The 17636-nt window shown below is 32.5% G+C and overlaps 3 protein-coding genes across 8 annotated transcripts; 2 read left to right on the top strand and 1 right to left on the bottom strand.

The window, feature by feature from the left end:
• The first annotated feature begins 1190 nt into the window (after window positions 1-1190).
• Window positions 1191-8807, top strand: HPS4 (Hermansky-Pudlak syndrome 4 protein). 2 transcript variants are annotated; one of them, XM_011648227.3, is made up of 12 exons: window positions 1191-1638; window positions 2574-2808; window positions 3268-3498; window positions 3646-3740; window positions 3892-3961; window positions 4097-4264; window positions 4409-4800; window positions 4885-5037; window positions 5209-5537; window positions 5740-6272; window positions 6543-6769; window positions 7157-8807. In XM_011648227.3, the coding sequence occupies exons 1-12, from the start codon at window positions 1631-1633 to the stop codon at window positions 7329-7331; spliced, it is 2616 nt and encodes an 871-aa protein (XP_011646529.2). In that variant the 5' UTR covers window positions 1191-1630; the 3' UTR covers window positions 7332-8807. The 2 variants fall into 2 exon arrangements, with proteins under 2 accessions (XP_011646529.2, XP_011646530.2); XM_011648228.2 differs by lacking the exon at window positions 1191-1638 and adding an exon at window positions 1697-2320.
• A 1363-nt stretch (window positions 8808-10170) lies between these two features.
• On the top strand, window positions 10171-14238 carry Hpd (4-hydroxyphenylpyruvate dioxygenase). Its single transcript, XM_011648224.2, has 12 exons — window positions 10171-10321; window positions 10682-10708; window positions 10849-10911; window positions 11459-11563; window positions 11778-11903; window positions 12131-12220; window positions 12305-12405; window positions 12670-12747; window positions 13062-13296; window positions 13561-13683; window positions 13768-13884; window positions 14007-14238. Exons 1-12 carry the CDS (start codon window positions 10319-10321, stop codon window positions 14079-14081), a joined length of 1143 nt encoding a protein of 380 aa, XP_011646526.2. The 5' UTR covers window positions 10171-10318; the 3' UTR covers window positions 14082-14238.
• On the bottom strand, window positions 13674-17612 carry Ntf-2 (nuclear transport factor-2). Of its 5 annotated transcripts, none has more exons than XR_016140830.1 (5): window positions 17332-17602; window positions 17095-17166; window positions 16305-16403; window positions 14838-15038; window positions 13674-14075 (listed from the first exon to the last, which is right to left on the bottom strand). XR_016140830.1 is itself a non-coding variant. In XM_011648226.2 (5 exons), exons 1-4 carry the CDS (start codon window positions 17437-17439, stop codon window positions 15733-15735), a joined length of 393 nt encoding a protein of 130 aa, XP_011646528.1. In that variant the 5' UTR covers window positions 17440-17612; the 3' UTR covers window positions 14391-15038; window positions 15726-15732. The 5 variants fall into 5 exon arrangements, 2 of the variants coding, with proteins under 2 accessions (XP_011646528.1, XP_025075608.1); XR_016140831.1 differs by having other exon boundaries at window positions 13674-14051; XR_016140832.1 differs by lacking the exon at window positions 13674-14075 and adding an exon at window positions 14391-14769.
• Window positions 17613-17636: the final 24 nt, after the last annotated feature.

Here is a 17636-nt window from a genome sequence, read left to right as displayed (position 1 = left end):
ATTTTTAATTACTGATTGAATTAATTGATATTTGCTAAAACATCTGAAACATTTTTTTAGAATATTTTTTTATAATATTTTTAAATATTCATGGAATCTTAAATTAACATTAATATGAACATCACGTAAAGATAATATCAAAATTATTATAATAAGAAAAAATAACTATTATAATGAACTATCATAATGAATAGCGCATGGTAAAAGATTAAAAGTTTTGTTTCATCAGACACGACAAAAAGATACATAATCTAGTATAAATAAAAGTATAAATATAAATAAAACTTGAATCGATATTCATCAAATGATCGAATTATGATACTGCTATATCAAAAACTAGAAAAATCAGAAAACCGTTCAGACAATATTTCAAAGACATTAATTGTTAAAGATAATAATTTAATATTAAAGATTTTTAATATTAAAGATAATCATTTATAAATAATAGACAGAAGTTTTATTTTAGCAAAATTATATATACTTGAAGTAAATTATATATACTTGAAGTACAGTACAACGCTCTCTTCTCTGATTTTCTTGTAATTTTGTAAATTTGTGTATTTTCATGCGTAGAATATATTTTGAGAAAGAAAATTGTTGCTCAAGTTCATTTCCTTTTTTCTTAATTTCAAAGTTTTTTGATATCTTAATTTCAATTCATATAAAAAGAATGGAAAAGGTATAAATTTTGAATTAAACTATGCTATAATTTAAATTATATAAGAAAATAATTAATGTTTTTAATTGACGAAAAGCAGAGAATAGTAATAAATGTATAATGCAGCTATAAATTATTAAATTATTAAATTATTAAATTATCGTTTAAATTAATCGTTTTCTAACTTATTAATATCAAAAAAACTTTAAAAATAAAAAATTAGAGCGACAATTTTCCTTCTCATAAAATATATTTTATGTATAAAAATACATAAATTTATAAGATTACAGGAAAATCGGAGGAGAGAGCGTTACATTGCATATTTACCATAAATTAATTTAATTTTTATTCTGTTTATTTTAACACTACATATATATGTATATATTTATTTGAACACTATACATATATATATATATATATATATATATATATATATATATGTGTATATATTTTAATAAAAATCATATCATAATTGTCTCTTTTTTTGTTTAATAAAATTAAACTTATATGTTGTAATGAAATATATGAAACTACTTGTACGTGTAAAAAAGACAGGAGAAGATAAAAACCATGGAAGAGATGCGCGAGCACGGAGCTGCCGTTGCATTCGCGTATTTACGCACACAAATCGCCGGGGGATCAATATCAGAAATGGCGGCGCGGGAGGAGCAGTTCCATATGGTGCGATCGTCCATGATCGACGATTGACGTTGAAGCGGGAGAAAAAAAATGGCACACGACGTTTCTCGCCGATCGACAACGCGACGAAGGTGCACAGGTCATTTCCTAGCGGCGGAGCGCCCGGGGTCGTATTAGGCCACCGTCAACAACATCGGACGTCACTCGTGACGTGAACGTGCGTACATCAGAGCTCTCCGAGGGACGAGAGAGAGAAAGAGAGAGGGGCCTCTCGACGGCGAGACCGGCTGACAGATCGCCACGCGCTGCGCCGACCACTGATCAACCGTCACCATGGCGAAGTATGATTACGTGTAATCATGTCGCCTTATCTAATTAGAGTGCACGCGAGCATCCTAGTAAACACTGACAGTGACGTTACATCAATTTCCCACCACTCCGCATTGCAATGTAACGTAATGTGATGCGCGTAACATTGTCGAGGAACTAGGAAGTTATAAAATGATATAATGCTGCCGTTGGCATTTGTTGGGACCTCGCACCCAAACGCGGAACTCGGGTCTGTTTATTACTTCTCGATTAGTTCTCATGCAAGTCGTGAATAATACGACGATAACGTTTCTTTCTTCGAACCATGCGAGGGAGAGAGGACGCGGGCTTCTTTTCAAACGCCATTCGAATTCTAGAATCGTCTCAATGAGAAGACTTCTGTCAGAGTTGTTTCTTCAGCGAGCGAGCCTCCGGTACTCCGCTCCGCGAGCACTGACAAGCTACAAGAATTTAGTTCCATGATACGCGTCGCTCAGTATTGTAATCTTATCTCGCCTCGATGCCGTATCAGTTACTGGGACCGCCTAATCGGCGATCGTTCTGCTCGGGAGTGATTCACTCAGTCATGCAACAAAGTTAAAACACTTCGTAGAGCGCATTCCCTGCGTTATCCGGTGCACAATCTTCCTACAATGAAATACTTTAAGATACCTTCACAATCGCTGCTAAAGTATTTAGATAAACTGACCCTAGGTAAGCTCTGTGCAAATCTCCAAAGTGTCATCAGCCTCTTTAAGGAAGTTATGTAATGCAGGTTTCTTTTTTTTTTTTTATCACGTTAACAAAATGCTGATTTGTCCTAATACGAACCTCCACACTTGTTTGTAAATTCATTACCGCTGTTTGTCTGCTTTTTATAGCGTCCCGCATCCGAATCTTATATTTGATTGCGACTGCGATAAGCAATGTTTGTCCTGGAATTCAGAAGGAAATCTTTATTTTCCAGAGAGATGATGATAGTATTCGTTTACGACACTGCAAAGTGTTGTAAAGAGGAGGATGACCCTGCCGAGGCGGTTATGTATTTTCATCCGGCTTGGGTATCTCTCACGCAGAGACTGGCTCTGGCGGGGCAGCTGATGGGTGTGCATCACTTCCTGACGACGTCGTTCTCTGCACCGCGTTCCATCACGTTGCAAGGCGGCAAGTTCGTGTTGAAGAAGTTTGGGCAGTACGTACTGGTAAGAACATTTCATTGCGAAGCTCTCAATCGATGTTTATCTATATGATCTTGAATGAAAATGAAATGTAACTTAGGAACTAGATTTATATATACATGGATATAATTTCTGACGTTTGATAAATCCTTTAAATAGATATTAAGTCACTCAACAATAACAGTTAATAAATAAAAATGTTAATATTAATAAGCTATAATAAGCTTTAAAGTTGTCTGTCTTCTTAAGATTGCTCCAAGAAATATAGAGTACGCACATCTCACATGATAAATGTTTTCTTTGCGCATATTACTACGTTGTGTTATTCAGTTGAACGACGTTATCTGCTGACACAATTATTCAATCGTCGTGATATTAACAAAGAGCTAATATGTTCGTCGTACTTTACGACTTGATGGTATTAATAGACCTCAATGGTATATGAGATTAACAATCATAAATTATGCCGTTTAATTTTGCTAGGCAGTGGGGACTGATAGAAACATACACGACTGGATACTCGAGAGACGCGCTAATATTCTGGAATCGTTGTTGAAGTTCTTTCACTGCGATTTCGTCCAGATATTGGAATCTCTCAACAATGATCGCAACAGATTCACCGAGAAATTGTATCAGATGTTTGAGACCTATCTGCCAATTCTTCAGCATAGTGCCAATCTATTTTCCAACATTCCTGTTATTAAACTTCCAAAGGTTAGTCCAAGTAACGTTAAATATAAACGAAATGTTACGCGCGAAATAGAAAATTTTTCGCATATAAATAGAATATCAAAATGGTTAAATTTATATATTTTATATATTTCCTTTTTTATGATGAAAAATCTTTTTTTCTCATTGTAGAGTGCCAGCAACATATTCCTGGAAGGAATGCAAGTGTTACAGCATTGTCAAGAGATAAATGGCATTTTGGGTGGAGCGTTATTTTATAATAACAAGTATGAAAGAATCATTTATAAATAAAATTGTATTCTTGCTAAACATTATGTTCTAATCTTTTTTTTTAATATTATTTATCCTGATTAATTGTCGTTATTTGTTTTGGTTTTTCAAAATTACTTTAAAGTCTTCATTAATGTTTTTTTCCAGGATAGTCTCAACACAGCTGGGAGCGGACCTAACAAAACAGATAGTCATAACTGATCCTTACAGAATAAAGGTATCTTCGATCAGATTTATATGAGATTAAATGTAATAATAATTGATCGAATAAAACGACGCATATTAGCTTTTATCATTAATGAAACTAATCGCTTTCATTTCCGAAAAAATTCGTAATTTATTAAACTTGAAGGCTCCCGCGGAAAGGATACCCACGGAATTTCATTTGCCAATCGGTGTTCAATTGTTCCAAGTGTACATAGACCGGAAACAATTTGCGAAGCTGATGCAAGAGGCGAATAACGAGCGGTATTACAATTCGTGTCTAGATACCGCGACCAAGAAAATATTACAAAGAAAGGTACTTTTATAATAATAATAAGCGATACTAAGACATAAAATAAAATAGAAAATTAAATAGTCTATTAAATATTCTTTTTTATAAAAAATTATATATATAATGACTAATAATTGGTAAAGCATCTTTATGTTAATGAATTTTCAGACCGTATCCAAGAGTGGCGCTAAGGAACTGCCTATATCCGGCATGAAGCGGGATACTTCAAAAATTTTCACTGTTCCCGAAGAAAGTGAACTGGATTCTACGAATTACTCGCTGGCGTCGCAATACGTGTCGTCTGTACCACTCGCGATCAACCATGAGTCGCCAATAAGACGCAAGCAAGAGATCAAGTCAGAACGATCCAAGAGTAGTGTCATCGTCAACCCGCTCACGCCCAGCGTCTGCGCGACGCCGTTGAAAGACGTGGACCGAGTACTACACGGAAATGCTATGCTCATCTGCTCATCTGAAAGTGGCGGTGAAAACGAGGAACTTAAAAACTCGAAGAATCCTGATGACGATGACATTCCGGATGTCGTCAAAGAAGCGCTTAGGTTGGTATTTTTCAACCAATTTTAATATAAACTTGTATACACAAGTTCTAGTTACAACATAATTGAAAATATTTCCAATGACAGATGTAAACGCCTGAATAAATTGAGAAATGCTGCCTCGAAGGAGAAGCTGATGAAGAAGAAGGATCCCGATAGAAAGAGCATGAGTTTGCCGGATTTAACGTCATCAATAAAGTCGAGCTTGACTATTTCTCATCGACCAGAGCTGGATAAAACGTAATTAAATTAATATTAATTACCTGATTACAAAGTATAATTATTTAATAGTTGATAATTTCGCTTAAAAAAGAGTAAAAAATAAATGGTCGAATATCATTTAATTTATATATAAGTTGAATATTGTAGAATTAATCCATTTTTTTATTACTAAATTCTTTTTTATTTTAGAATATGCAAATTAAATGAAGCTTCACCGGATGATCGCAATCTGAATTCATCTCAGAGGAAGCTCACCAGAGATAGTATACGGCACTCGCGTACTATTGTCGATCCCTGTTATCCCATTTTCCGATATGATGGTCTACCAGTTTCACAATCATTGTACGAGCAATATGTTGCCTCACACTGCGAAGAGTTGCGCGATAACAGCAATGGCATTAATGAGCAACATGACGGCAGCGATAATCTGCAATTAAGGAATCTATCGAACCACATGACGAGTGCAAAATTACCAGTAAACAATAGTCGGAACTCATTCACAAAAGATGTTCGCGAAGGTATGTTATTTCACGTTTGTTAAATTACAAACTAAATTATGAAAAATCAATTTTAAATCATAACGAGCTAAATTTGACATGCTAATGTTTCCAACATTATAGAAGAGAATAAAATAATATTAAAATATCAATAGCGATAGCAGCGTTAATAATGCTTTAATGTTCGAAATATGTTTCACTTATTTTAAATATAAATATTTAGAGTGCACGTCCGGATATGACAAAAACAAGCAGGAGACGTACAAAAGGTCGATGAGTCTGCCGTTGAAACCACTCAATGTCGTCGCCGAGGTGCACAACGGTGATGATCGACGGAAATCGACGTCGGAGTGTGGTGGTGGAAATTCATTTGAATTTCCACAAAGGCGGAAACTAGATGGTTTACAATTGACACCACTAATGTCGAAACTAAGTCTACTGGCCGACGAAAGGACCAGCGGTTTCTGCAGCCGCGATACCACGCCGAGCGAATTCCGCGACCTGTCCGGATTTTCCGGTGGCGCGACTGCCACTGCCACGACAACAACGAATCAGCTGATCAGACAGAAACTGGAATCCGTCGAGAAGGAGGCAAGCGACGGTGAGGACGAATTGGACGAAGATTGGATCAATAAGGACGATCCTGCCGCCTGCCTCGTGAAGACTGAACTTTTTCTCTGCGGCTATCAGAACATGGTGCTGATATTGCTGATGGAAAACGGCACCGGAAATAATCCGGATTTGATACATACTCTGGCAAGTGTGAAAATTGCATATTACGAAATTCATTAGAGATTAAAAAAATTCAACTAGCTTCTTTAGCAAATGAATAAATTAATTGCGATGGATTATTTTTAATGAATAGTAATATAATAAAACAGAGAAAAAGAATATAACGTGCGAAATAATCATCTGAAATGTTCTCTTACATTTCTAAGATAAAGAAATGCAATTATAAATTAAAGAAATGCAATTATAAGACGAATAATGTGTTCTAAATAATGACAAATGACATGTTTTGTATAGTGGCATACTTGTGTGAACACATTGGGTAAGCTCGAGTCACGGTTACAGCAGTGCCTAGAACCATTGCCATCCACGGAGAACAAGGAATTATACAGTATTCTGAACGTGGATCCGCAATGGGACACGGTGCAACGTTCTGGACTCTGGGGTGTCACCGAGTTGGATATTGTATCTTGCCTTCACGATAGGTTTACAAAAGCTAGTAATTTGACAGACATCATCGTCAGGTATAATTATAGAAATTTTAATTCTTTACTTAAATTGAAATTTAAAAAATTCCTTTATTTGTTCTTTTATATATAAATTTAATTTATTATTATTTAAGAATCTCCTTTATTTTTCGCATTCGCGGATTTCTTTTAGTAGATTAGTTTAATAGATCGCCTTTGTAAAATATATGTTTTGCTAAGTAATTGAATAGACATCGTGTTAAGATATGATTCCCGTTACTTGAGTTATTTAATCAAGTTAAATAATTACAGTATAAATCTATGAAAAATTGAGAAATTCTTATTACGTAAATGATGAGTAAACATGTTGGGACAATAGAATCAAATTTTTTGATAATTTAATTATAAAACCTTTAAACATCAAAAATTATTTTTATTGAATAGAACGGAAGACACGGTGGTTTACGGTAATCAAAGCGGAGGAGTAGAAGTCTTTTACCAACAAGCAGTGGCACCGAGTGCTTTCGCGACGCTTCCGACCCCGGCGGATCTGATGGGGATCGTAGCTCTCAAGGCGAAGCGTCGATTGGAAAGAGATCATGGGATCGTGCTATTATAAATCCAGAATTGCACATATTCGTTTTGTTCTTTTTTGTCGGTGAAGAAAGAAAACATATATTTACAATTTCGCTTGTTTATTCCCGGCAAAAAAATGATCATATCCAGTACGAGAAAAATCGGACGTTATTTTGGCGAGATAATTTTAACAACGGGAGATATATGGGATATAGACGGGACGTTTTTCTACATGTATTTTTGTAATCTGTGATTTTCCAATATATAAGCATAATTCCAGAAGAATCTGCTACAATCGAGAAGAGCTTTTATATACTGTTGCTGTGGTATCTATATATTCCTATCGTATAATGCCGGTCGAGAAATTTTTTATGATAACGGATCGTCGACCAATCATAGTTTGTATTTTACTGTTTTATCAATCGTGCAAATCGATATCATAACAAATGTTGTTTATATTATATATATTATTGTATATATATATATATATATATATATATGAGATGTCTTAGAAGTGATAAAAAAATGAATATATGGCATTATTGTTTTGAAAATTTGGATTAGTTTTTATTATTTGTACGTACAAGTATATCATGAGGCATATCAATAATAGTATTAATTTATAAATCATAAATAATCAAGTCTTTTAGAAATCAGACTTCAAAGATGAAGATGAAATTGTTCGCAATTTTTCAAATCATTTTTATCACAAGAAATTTTGATATGATTTATTAGAATTCATTTTTTATGTAATTATAAAATTGCTTTTATAATTTATAATTTTTGTCTATTATTTAAAAGTTAAAATATAAAATATTAATGCCTGAAAAAGTTGATAATCAATTTTACAAGAAATGATACTGTACTTCCATTGATTCTCAGACATCCTGTATATATCCGATTTATTGTGTGTGTATGTATGTGTATATATATATATATATATATATATATATATATATATATATATATATGCATAACGAGCCATTAGTAACTTATTTGCATTTTAATCGAATTAAGCACTCGATCTTATTAGAATAGTATTCACGAAAGAAAAGATGGAGATCAGTATTCCGCGAACGCGCTGCGTCCAGTATTTCTAGTCGCCCGAATTGCTTTCGTAGGGAAAAAGTAGAAACAATAATAATAGTACAAGACGCCCAGAATTATCCGTTCAACATTGTCAATTTTAATGTAAAGATATTTTATGCGCTACTTTTTGCAATGTTGCACCGGCGTCTCGGTGTTAAAACCGTTTTTGTTTTATAATATTTAAATAAAAATGTCGATAATCACGTACAGAAATGTTCCGCGAGACAAGTTTTTTCATAACAACGATACGCGAATGCAATATTAATTTAAATGTTATGCTAATATATTATACATCAACGAAATTTTTGGCGAGCAAACTTGAATCACATTACGTCACCGCATACAATTTCCGAAGATTTTTTCTTTATATCGATAGTTCTTGTTTTCATTTGAGATAAAAAAATCTAATAAAATGATTTATCGTTCTTTACATATTTTTTTGATTCCCATTTCCCAGCGTACTCTGTAATCTGTTGTATATATAATAGAATGATATTAGTTTGAAATTAAATACAAATATTAAATAACTTAAAGTTAATAACAATATTGAAGTTAATATTAGGATCTTTATAAAGCCGATTTTTAAAGCAATCTGTAACATTAGGATTTAACATTCTATAGAATTTAACATCTGTAACATTAGAATTCTACAATATTTTCAAATTTACAACATTTTTATATGATATATAATATAAAATAATATTTGAAAAATCAAACTAACTAATATCAATTAAAAATAATAATTAAAAATAATAATTTATAATTATACTTATATAAATTTATAATATATATATATTATATAATATTTAATAATTAATAGTAATAATTATAATTATGTAATTATATAATATTTAATTCTATTTATTTGAAATTTTTAATATTTATAATTTTGTTCACAAAATAGCAATCGATTAAATATTACAGTGCTCTTTTGAGATACAATTTTAAATTTAAGATTAACAATTACTCACTTATGACAGGCACTATATATATAATCACGGCATCATCGGAGCGTTTAACGTAAACAGCAAAAAAGCATGCTCCAATCTAATATCACGTGGTACAAATGCATAAATACATTAGAAGGTGTGTACACGGAAAAACTGCATTCTCAATATCAGGTGATATAAATATGTTTGCTACGTGTTGCAGAAAGACGTTTATACAAGAAATCATTTTAATGTACCGAAGGCGACGAATGGAATTTTTTTAAATTCCTCGAAATAAATGAGACAGATATCAAAGAAAGAGAGAAACATTTTTATTATAGCATAAAACATTCTTTATATTCATCGCAATTTTTATACAAATATAAGAAAGCTTTATTTATCCGTTTCTATTTATTTAACTTCATAAACTAGTGTTCATACGAAATTTTAAATTTTCTTTATGTTTCTTGCATCTATAAACTTACTGATTTGAAAGACCACAAACAAAAAAGAATCTAATGCATATATTTAAAAATATATTTAAAAAATTATAAAATATATAAAAAATTATATTGCTTTGTGTTTATTAGAAATTTATTAGAAGTTAGTTTATCTATAATTCTGTAAAATGGAAACTTTTGTGACGCAATGTTCCTCCAGAAATCTTGCTCGTATGCATATATGTTTTAAGATTAATCGGAGAAAGAAATGTATTCTGTTGTGTTAATTAGGAAGGCGAGCCCGCTCGAATAAATATCGTTGATTGTGTCATACCTTTGCCGCATGTTCAATTAAAAAAAATCCAATGTCATCGTCGGTTTAATTTATGGACCGCTGACCACGGAGAAGGTGGCATAAACAAGCCTCCGTCGTAGACCAATAGGATCACAGTCCTGAGTCTGTCGACTATCGGTGGGTTCGATATTTAAAGCGGAACTCGATAAGCGGCCCGCGATAAGCACTGGAAATTTCTATAGAAGAGACATTTTTTTCTCGATTTCGGAAAGACATCATGGTAAGTTTAAGAGACTGTCATCTAGAAATAAAGATTCAATTTTTTAAAAAAATTTTTTTAAATTTTAACAATAAGTTAATTTGTAATTTAAGTTTATTATACATACGTACATATATATATATATATATATATATATAATTTTTAATTATATTGTGGAATATATATATATATGTGCGTGTGTGTGTGTGTGTATTTAATTCCACAATATAATTAAAAATTATCCACACATACAAAATATAATTGTCCATCTTTTGTAATTCACAAAGATATATTTTTTTAAGCATCTATTTCTTAACTTATTTATTTGTTTGATACTTTTTATTTACTATCAAATAATAAATTTCTTGCATTTGCTTTCAGACTACTTACACCGATAAAGGACTCCAAGTGAGCCCCATTTCTTGCCAAAATATTGGAGAGAAGACAAAGCGCCTTCTTGCTTTTAGAATTTTAGAAATTTAGAATTTATATAATAATTGTAGAATTATATTATATTTAATAAGAGATGCAATATTCACATTTTTCAGCCTGTTGGAGGAAAATTCCTTAGTTTCGATCACATCAGATTCTGGGTCGGAAATGCGAAACAGGTAAATTATTCTATGCAAAATATTTAATATCGTGAGAAATAACGAAGAAATAAATTCTAGAAATAAAAAAAGAACCATACAGTTTCAATATTCTTTATCCATAGTCTCCTCTTTGATTTTGATCAAAATCATACGTGTACTTTATTGATTCATGTTCTGAATCTATTTTTATAACAATTCTCTATTAAGAAATCTATTAAGAAATAGCTTTTCTAGGGAAAATAAAGATCATAAAGTAAGTGATAAAAACGTGAATTAAGAAAGTTTAAAATAAAACATCAAGATAAATAAATATTTTACATACGGGTAAAACAAATATTTTAGAAGTCAATATTTCTTTTATGTTCCATTATTTCAATTTACGCTTCATTTATGTTTCTGTCATTCTCTTCTTAAACTTACGCTCCGATTTTCATTTTCGTCAGAACTTGTAAAGAGGAAAGATAGAATAGAAGAAAAAAATTATAATCGAATAGAAGAAAAAAATTATAATAAAAAATTATAATAATTACTAATTATACCTGTGAAATATAATTTTGTCTTGCAGGCTGCCAGTTTCTATCGATGCAGAATGGGGTTCGAACCGTTTGGATATCGCGGTTTGGAAACAGGCTCCAGACGAACAGCCGCACACGTTGTCAAACAGAACAGAGTGAGTAATTTTAAATATGCAAGCAAATAATATGTGTAAATAGTCAAAAATAGATCAATATTGGATAATATTAGGAAAAGCCTTCAATAAATTTACCTTAATAATTCTTAATGGTTTATTAATTTTAATGGTTCGAGCAGCAATCTTCTCGAAATTTTGAATATAATTTTTTTCGACGTAATGAGCTTTTCAATCATTAATACTATCTTCGCAGATCATATTCGTGTTCGAGTCTCCGTACGAGCCGAATAATGAAGAAATGTCGGACCATCTTTCTCGACATGGAGACGGCGTGCGGGACGTAGCGTTCAACGTTGAAGATATTGACACCATTATGAAAGTAAAAGAATATTTGAGATGTTTTTCCAGGCCTAGAAAGCAATTTCTTTATCAATAAATACAAAAATAAAATGTATTTCCCAGAACTAGAATAATTAAAAAAAAAAAACTAATTTTAAAAGAATAAATTTAAATTATAAATTTTTCTCTACTGAAAAATGATAATCGTTAACAAAATACCTTCAAATTACATTTATCGACTAATATTTTGAACGATTGCGTCTTAAGGTTGCTAAGAAAAGAGGTGCCGAAGTAGTGCGTGATATATGGGAGGAAAGCGATGAGTACGGTACTGTGAGGATGGCCACTGTGAAAACTGTAAATATAAAAAAATCTAATACTTTTCTATATAGTCTGCGAACATCTCTTCAATGTCAATTAATTCAATGTCATTTTTGTCAGTACGGTGACACGCTCCATACGCTCATCGATAGGACGAGATACAAGGGCTTCTTCCTACCGGGTTTCGCGAGGGCATCGGATGACATTCTTCTTAAACAATTGTAAGTACGTGGAAATACGATCCCACATACGACAGCAAAATCTAGATCCTTAAAAAAAAAACTAGAATAATATTTTAATAATGTTTCAATAATAATATATCTTCTTGATAAAAAGAAGGTATTTATCAGAAAAATAAATATTTTATTTTATATTTCTAAAAATATCTCTTATAATTATTGATATATAGAATACAAAAGAAATATAAAAGATATATCCGGATAGAAAACTAACTTCTATCGATTTGCTTCTCTTAATGATCGTAGGCCGCAAATACATTTGAATTTCGTGGACCATGTCGTAGGTAATCAGCCTGATAAACAGATGGAACCCATTGCGAAATGGTATGTAAATTTATCTACTTGAGAACGTAAACACATTTATGCTAACAAGAAGTCGTACATATAACTTAGCGCATTTTTTCTTGATTTTAGATAATAATCAATAGCAGTTACAATTTGTTAGTAAAATGCATTAATGTAATGAGATGACGTACAAATCGAAATGCGTAATAAACTTCACATTATACTCTCATCGAATTTTCAGGAAACTCATATGCTAGACTTTCTCAAATTCCCGACGTGGGTAAAATATTCCTCAGCTAAAAATAGAATAAATTAATTAAATGGAGATTTCTTTTTCTCTCTCTTTCTCTCAGGTACGAAGAATGTTTACAGTTTCATAGATTCTGGTCAGTGGACGATACGCAGCTGCACACGGAATATTCCGCGCTACGATCCATCGTGATGACGAATTGGGAGGAGACGGTCAAGATGCCGATCAATGAACCCGCGCCGGGGAAGAAGCGCTCCCAGATCCAGGAATACGTCGAGTATTATGGCGGCGCCGGCGTGCAGCATATCGCTCTTAATACCAGTGACATTATTACGGCGGTAAGTAATAGAGTATCCTAATTACATTTGTATGCAACACGCATATCCTGCAAGACCTTGCTATAGAAGCGACTTTAAAAAACCAACTTTTTAGTCACAAATCTTTCAACATTTTTATTTTATAATTAATTTTTACTTATTAATAGTAATTAACATATAGTTTAATATTATTAATTTATTAAATTAAGATACTTTCTAAAAGAATGTTATGCGCTCGCATAATAGTGTAAGTTCCTTCTCACGCATCGCTTCGTTATTTCGCAGATAACAAATCTGCGCGCCAGAGGAATGGAGTTTCTCGATGTGCCCGATAGTTATTACGACATGCTCAGGAACCGCCTGAAAATCAGCGGCATGGAAATCGTGGAGGACTTGAATACACTGCAGGTACCTTTATTGCTAATGAATCAGAACACCAGTACAAGTTGCAATGCGTTTACTTATTAATACGATTGTGTAATCGCTTTGCAGAAATTAAAGATATTAATAGACTACGACGAGAACGGTTATCTTCTACAAATATTCACGAAAAATATGCAAGACCGACCAACATTATTCATAGAAGTCATACAAAGACGTAACCATAACGTAAGTATCGAGAAAAGTTTGTATCTAATTTTACATCTCTAAATTTATAAAATCCATCAATATCTAAATTCAAAAAGTTATGTTTAAATAATCGTAAATTTAATCTGCTGTTTCTTCTTCAGGGCTTCGGTGCTGGCAATTTCCAAGCATTGTTCGAGGCGATCGAACTGGAGCAAGCAAAACGCGGGAATCTGTAGAATATCAACATTGCTAATATATTTATAAAATTAATATGAAAACCATTATCCGACATAAAGTAATCCTATAAAAGAGCGAAGGATGAATGTCTTTGTACTTAATTATATCATTCTACTTATAATGAAATATCACATTAAAAGTATATTATGTATAAAATCTGCTTCGAGATTTATTCAGCACCGTCCAATAATCTGCTACAAATCGCTTATTATCAATAATAATTCGTTCACATTGTGATAGAGATGTTTCATCGCGATCGACGAAAATGTCAAGGTTTTACGTTTTCGTCGGTGGAATAGATAATCAACTTGTTCGATTAATTCCGTATTCTTGTATTTAATGGCCAACATTTTCGTATTACAAAAATACACAGCATTTTAAAATGTAAAATATGTTACAATACATTTCAAAGCGTAGTAATGCAAAGATATTTAAATCTGCCATCGAAAATCAAACTCTCTCGATCAATGAGACATCTACGTGTGTAGTACGTATAAAAAATGTAAATCTGTTTTCGTTTCCTTTCAATGATAACATAAATATAAACTGTACGGAGAAAAGCGATGTAATTACTTAAACCGTGTGATATATCAGATGTTCTTCGATCTGCTTCTTTTTTTTTTTAATTATTATCATGGCCAAGATATAAGTGGGGAGATATTCTTCATATAAAATTCGTGATATTATCTATAGAAAGAATAGGGATAGGTATGTGGTTGTGACGAGAGGGTTATCGATGAGATTAGGTGGCTCACTTATTAATCGCGGTTTCCGGGACGTCCATCGCCCGACAACCCATCTGCTCACACACTCGTCGCGAAAATCAGCTCAATCTTCCTTGTTCATGCGGTATCATGAATGTTAAGGCGAAAGATGTCGTGCTGACAATAATACGAATTCCCCATTGGCTTCAGCACAAAACATTGTGAGAAGGCGTGTGGTGGATCCTCGTCTGCCTATAATCAGACAAGAATTATGCACTATACATGTATGTATTAACAACAATATGTATTAAAGAGCACATGAAAATGTTATCAGTAGTAATTACAGTTATTAAAGTGTAATAACGAGTTAAAATGCGGAAATAACATGACTTTTTAAATATATTCACGAATTTATTGCAACCTAATTATTGTTCCAATTTGTTCAGCAATTTAATCTTATACCAAACTACTTATTTGCAATGTGTCTAATTAAATCAGAGGTCCCATTATGTCTGCGCAATTCTCAGGAAAATTACCACTAATGACTCGCGAATTGTGTGTCTGAGACTTCCAAATTAGTTATATATATCACATGCAAATCCATATTTTTTTATAAGATAAAATGCAAAAATTAATACAATTGTCTTGTTTTACTTAATATATATTTTAAATTAAAAAGCTACAGACTTTATCAGTTAACAAATATTAAAAATACCAAACTGAACGAAACTAAAAAAAAATTATCAAATTGCAAAAATTAAAATTGTAAATAATGTTAATAAAAATTTTCTAAGTTATTAAATTAATTAGTCTTAAACAAAACACAGACTTTTAGCACAGCCTATAGGAATATAAGAAATATTGTTAAAGAGAATTTATTATCCAAAATCGTCGTGCCAGAATAAAATAAAAGCGATATGCAGCAAACACGTGAAATACCTGATATTTAAATTGTATCATGTAATGCAAGTCTGAAGATGTCGTGTTGCACGTAAAAAGAGGTACCGATTGGCTTCAAGACAAATGTCTGGATGTACGCATGAGGCTGATCTTCATCAGTCTGTGCGATCATAAATATCACTAAATATTTTTCGATTACTTGAAATATTGATAAAAACCGCTATTACAGTACTTAATTCTCTATAATTTTATTTTTAATCTCTGTTGTATTTTATTTTATATATCAAAGTATAGTCAAAAAGTCGTGCTCTACTCAAATAAATCTAGAATTTTTATTAAATTCTATAATAGTGTCACATTAAGTTAGACTTAGTATAAATATGTATGTAAAAGTGTTAAATATTAAAAATTAAATCACTGAACTGACTGGTTTAGTACAAAACACAGATATCACGCTTTAAAATGTATAAATATTTAATATTTTGTACAATGATATAATTTTATATAATGATATAATACTGTCACTACTATATGATTAATTAGATTGTATTCTATTTCGCGTTTTTTACACACGAAGCACTATAAAAGATATTCACTGTTACTAGCTATTTTTCTTACCTGCAACCTTCCTAAAACATTGATAAGAACTCCACCATCAAACATTGGTTGTGAATCAATCGCTGTTATTATCCGATTTATTTTTTGAAAAGATAAACTCTGAAAAAGAAAAAAAATTTAACTCATAATAGTGTAACATATATTACACTAATAACATTTTTCAATCTTCCTACTTTGATTTGGAATAAATAATTCCATAGTTTTAAATCAAAACAATCATTGTTTACAAGAAATAATTTAATGGTAATTGTCTAACAAACTGAAACCTGAATTCAATTTCTGATTTCATCACCTTGCATATATTTAAATAGAAGACTATTATTTCACTGTAATCGGTAAACAAATTCCAGAATTATGTTAATAAACTCTACAAAGAAAACAACAATCATAAATACAATAATAATATTAAACCTATCATAAAAGAATATCATCTTCTATAAAACATTTTTCTTGAAAGTGTTCTAATTATAAAAATTTAAGACAACAATTCGACTATGGTTTCAATAAATTTTTTAATATTATGATTAACAAAATGAGAATACTTCCAATTTATCCAACTTCCAATAGAAAAGATCTAAAAAGAAAGAAAAAGACATTTATATAAACAAATCCATTTTAAATCTTAATGCTATTGATCCCAATGACAAACGTTCATCAGCAGAAATGGACCAATTACAAAAGCACCTTGCGACAAAGCCAAGAAGGACTCGATTCACACAAGGATAAACCGGATGTGTGCGGACATAACATAATCGCAATTCTCGGTACTGCGGAAGAAAACTCTACTCACAGTTAACTTTTCCATGATTTTGATAGCGCCTTGTATTTGCAACCCTTCGAACGTCATAAAGGACGTCTCCGCCTGAAAAAAAAAGTTAGGTTAGGTCAGTCAGTCGTAAGACCGGGCGGGGAAGCCGCGACGGATCTCGCGACCGGGACTCGCCGGTCGCAGGACGGAACGGGACAGGATAGGGCGGGGCGGAGAGGGCCGATCAGGACGCAGCGAGGTAGGACAACTCACGCTTACGTTATACATGTTTATGAGGTTCGGCCTCTGCGCCGGGTCGTCGAACATCGCGTAGTACTGCTGGACGAAGCCCTTGCCGATCGCCTCGTACGGCACGTTTATCGCCATGGTGCTGGGAGGATCGACAGCTATGACCGGCTATCGTCGATGATGCGGCGAAAATCAGACTTGCCGATTGACACGCCTCCTTCTTGCCTGGATGCTGCACACACGATCGTCCCGACTCCGGGTCAGAGGTTCCTACGAGCGCAAAGCGGCGCCGTCAGTGCGACATCCCTCATGTCGAATAGGCAGGAAACGATCTC

Source organism: Pogonomyrmex barbatus, unplaced genomic scaffold, assembly GCF_055798465.1.
Source record: "Pogonomyrmex barbatus isolate J1 unplaced genomic scaffold, ASM5579846v1 scaffold7, whole genome shotgun sequence".
NCBI lineage: Eukaryota > Metazoa > Arthropoda > Insecta > Hymenoptera > Formicidae > Pogonomyrmex > Pogonomyrmex barbatus.
Note: the sequence above shows the minus strand (reverse complement) of the source record. Positions and strands in the feature narration are given on the sequence as shown.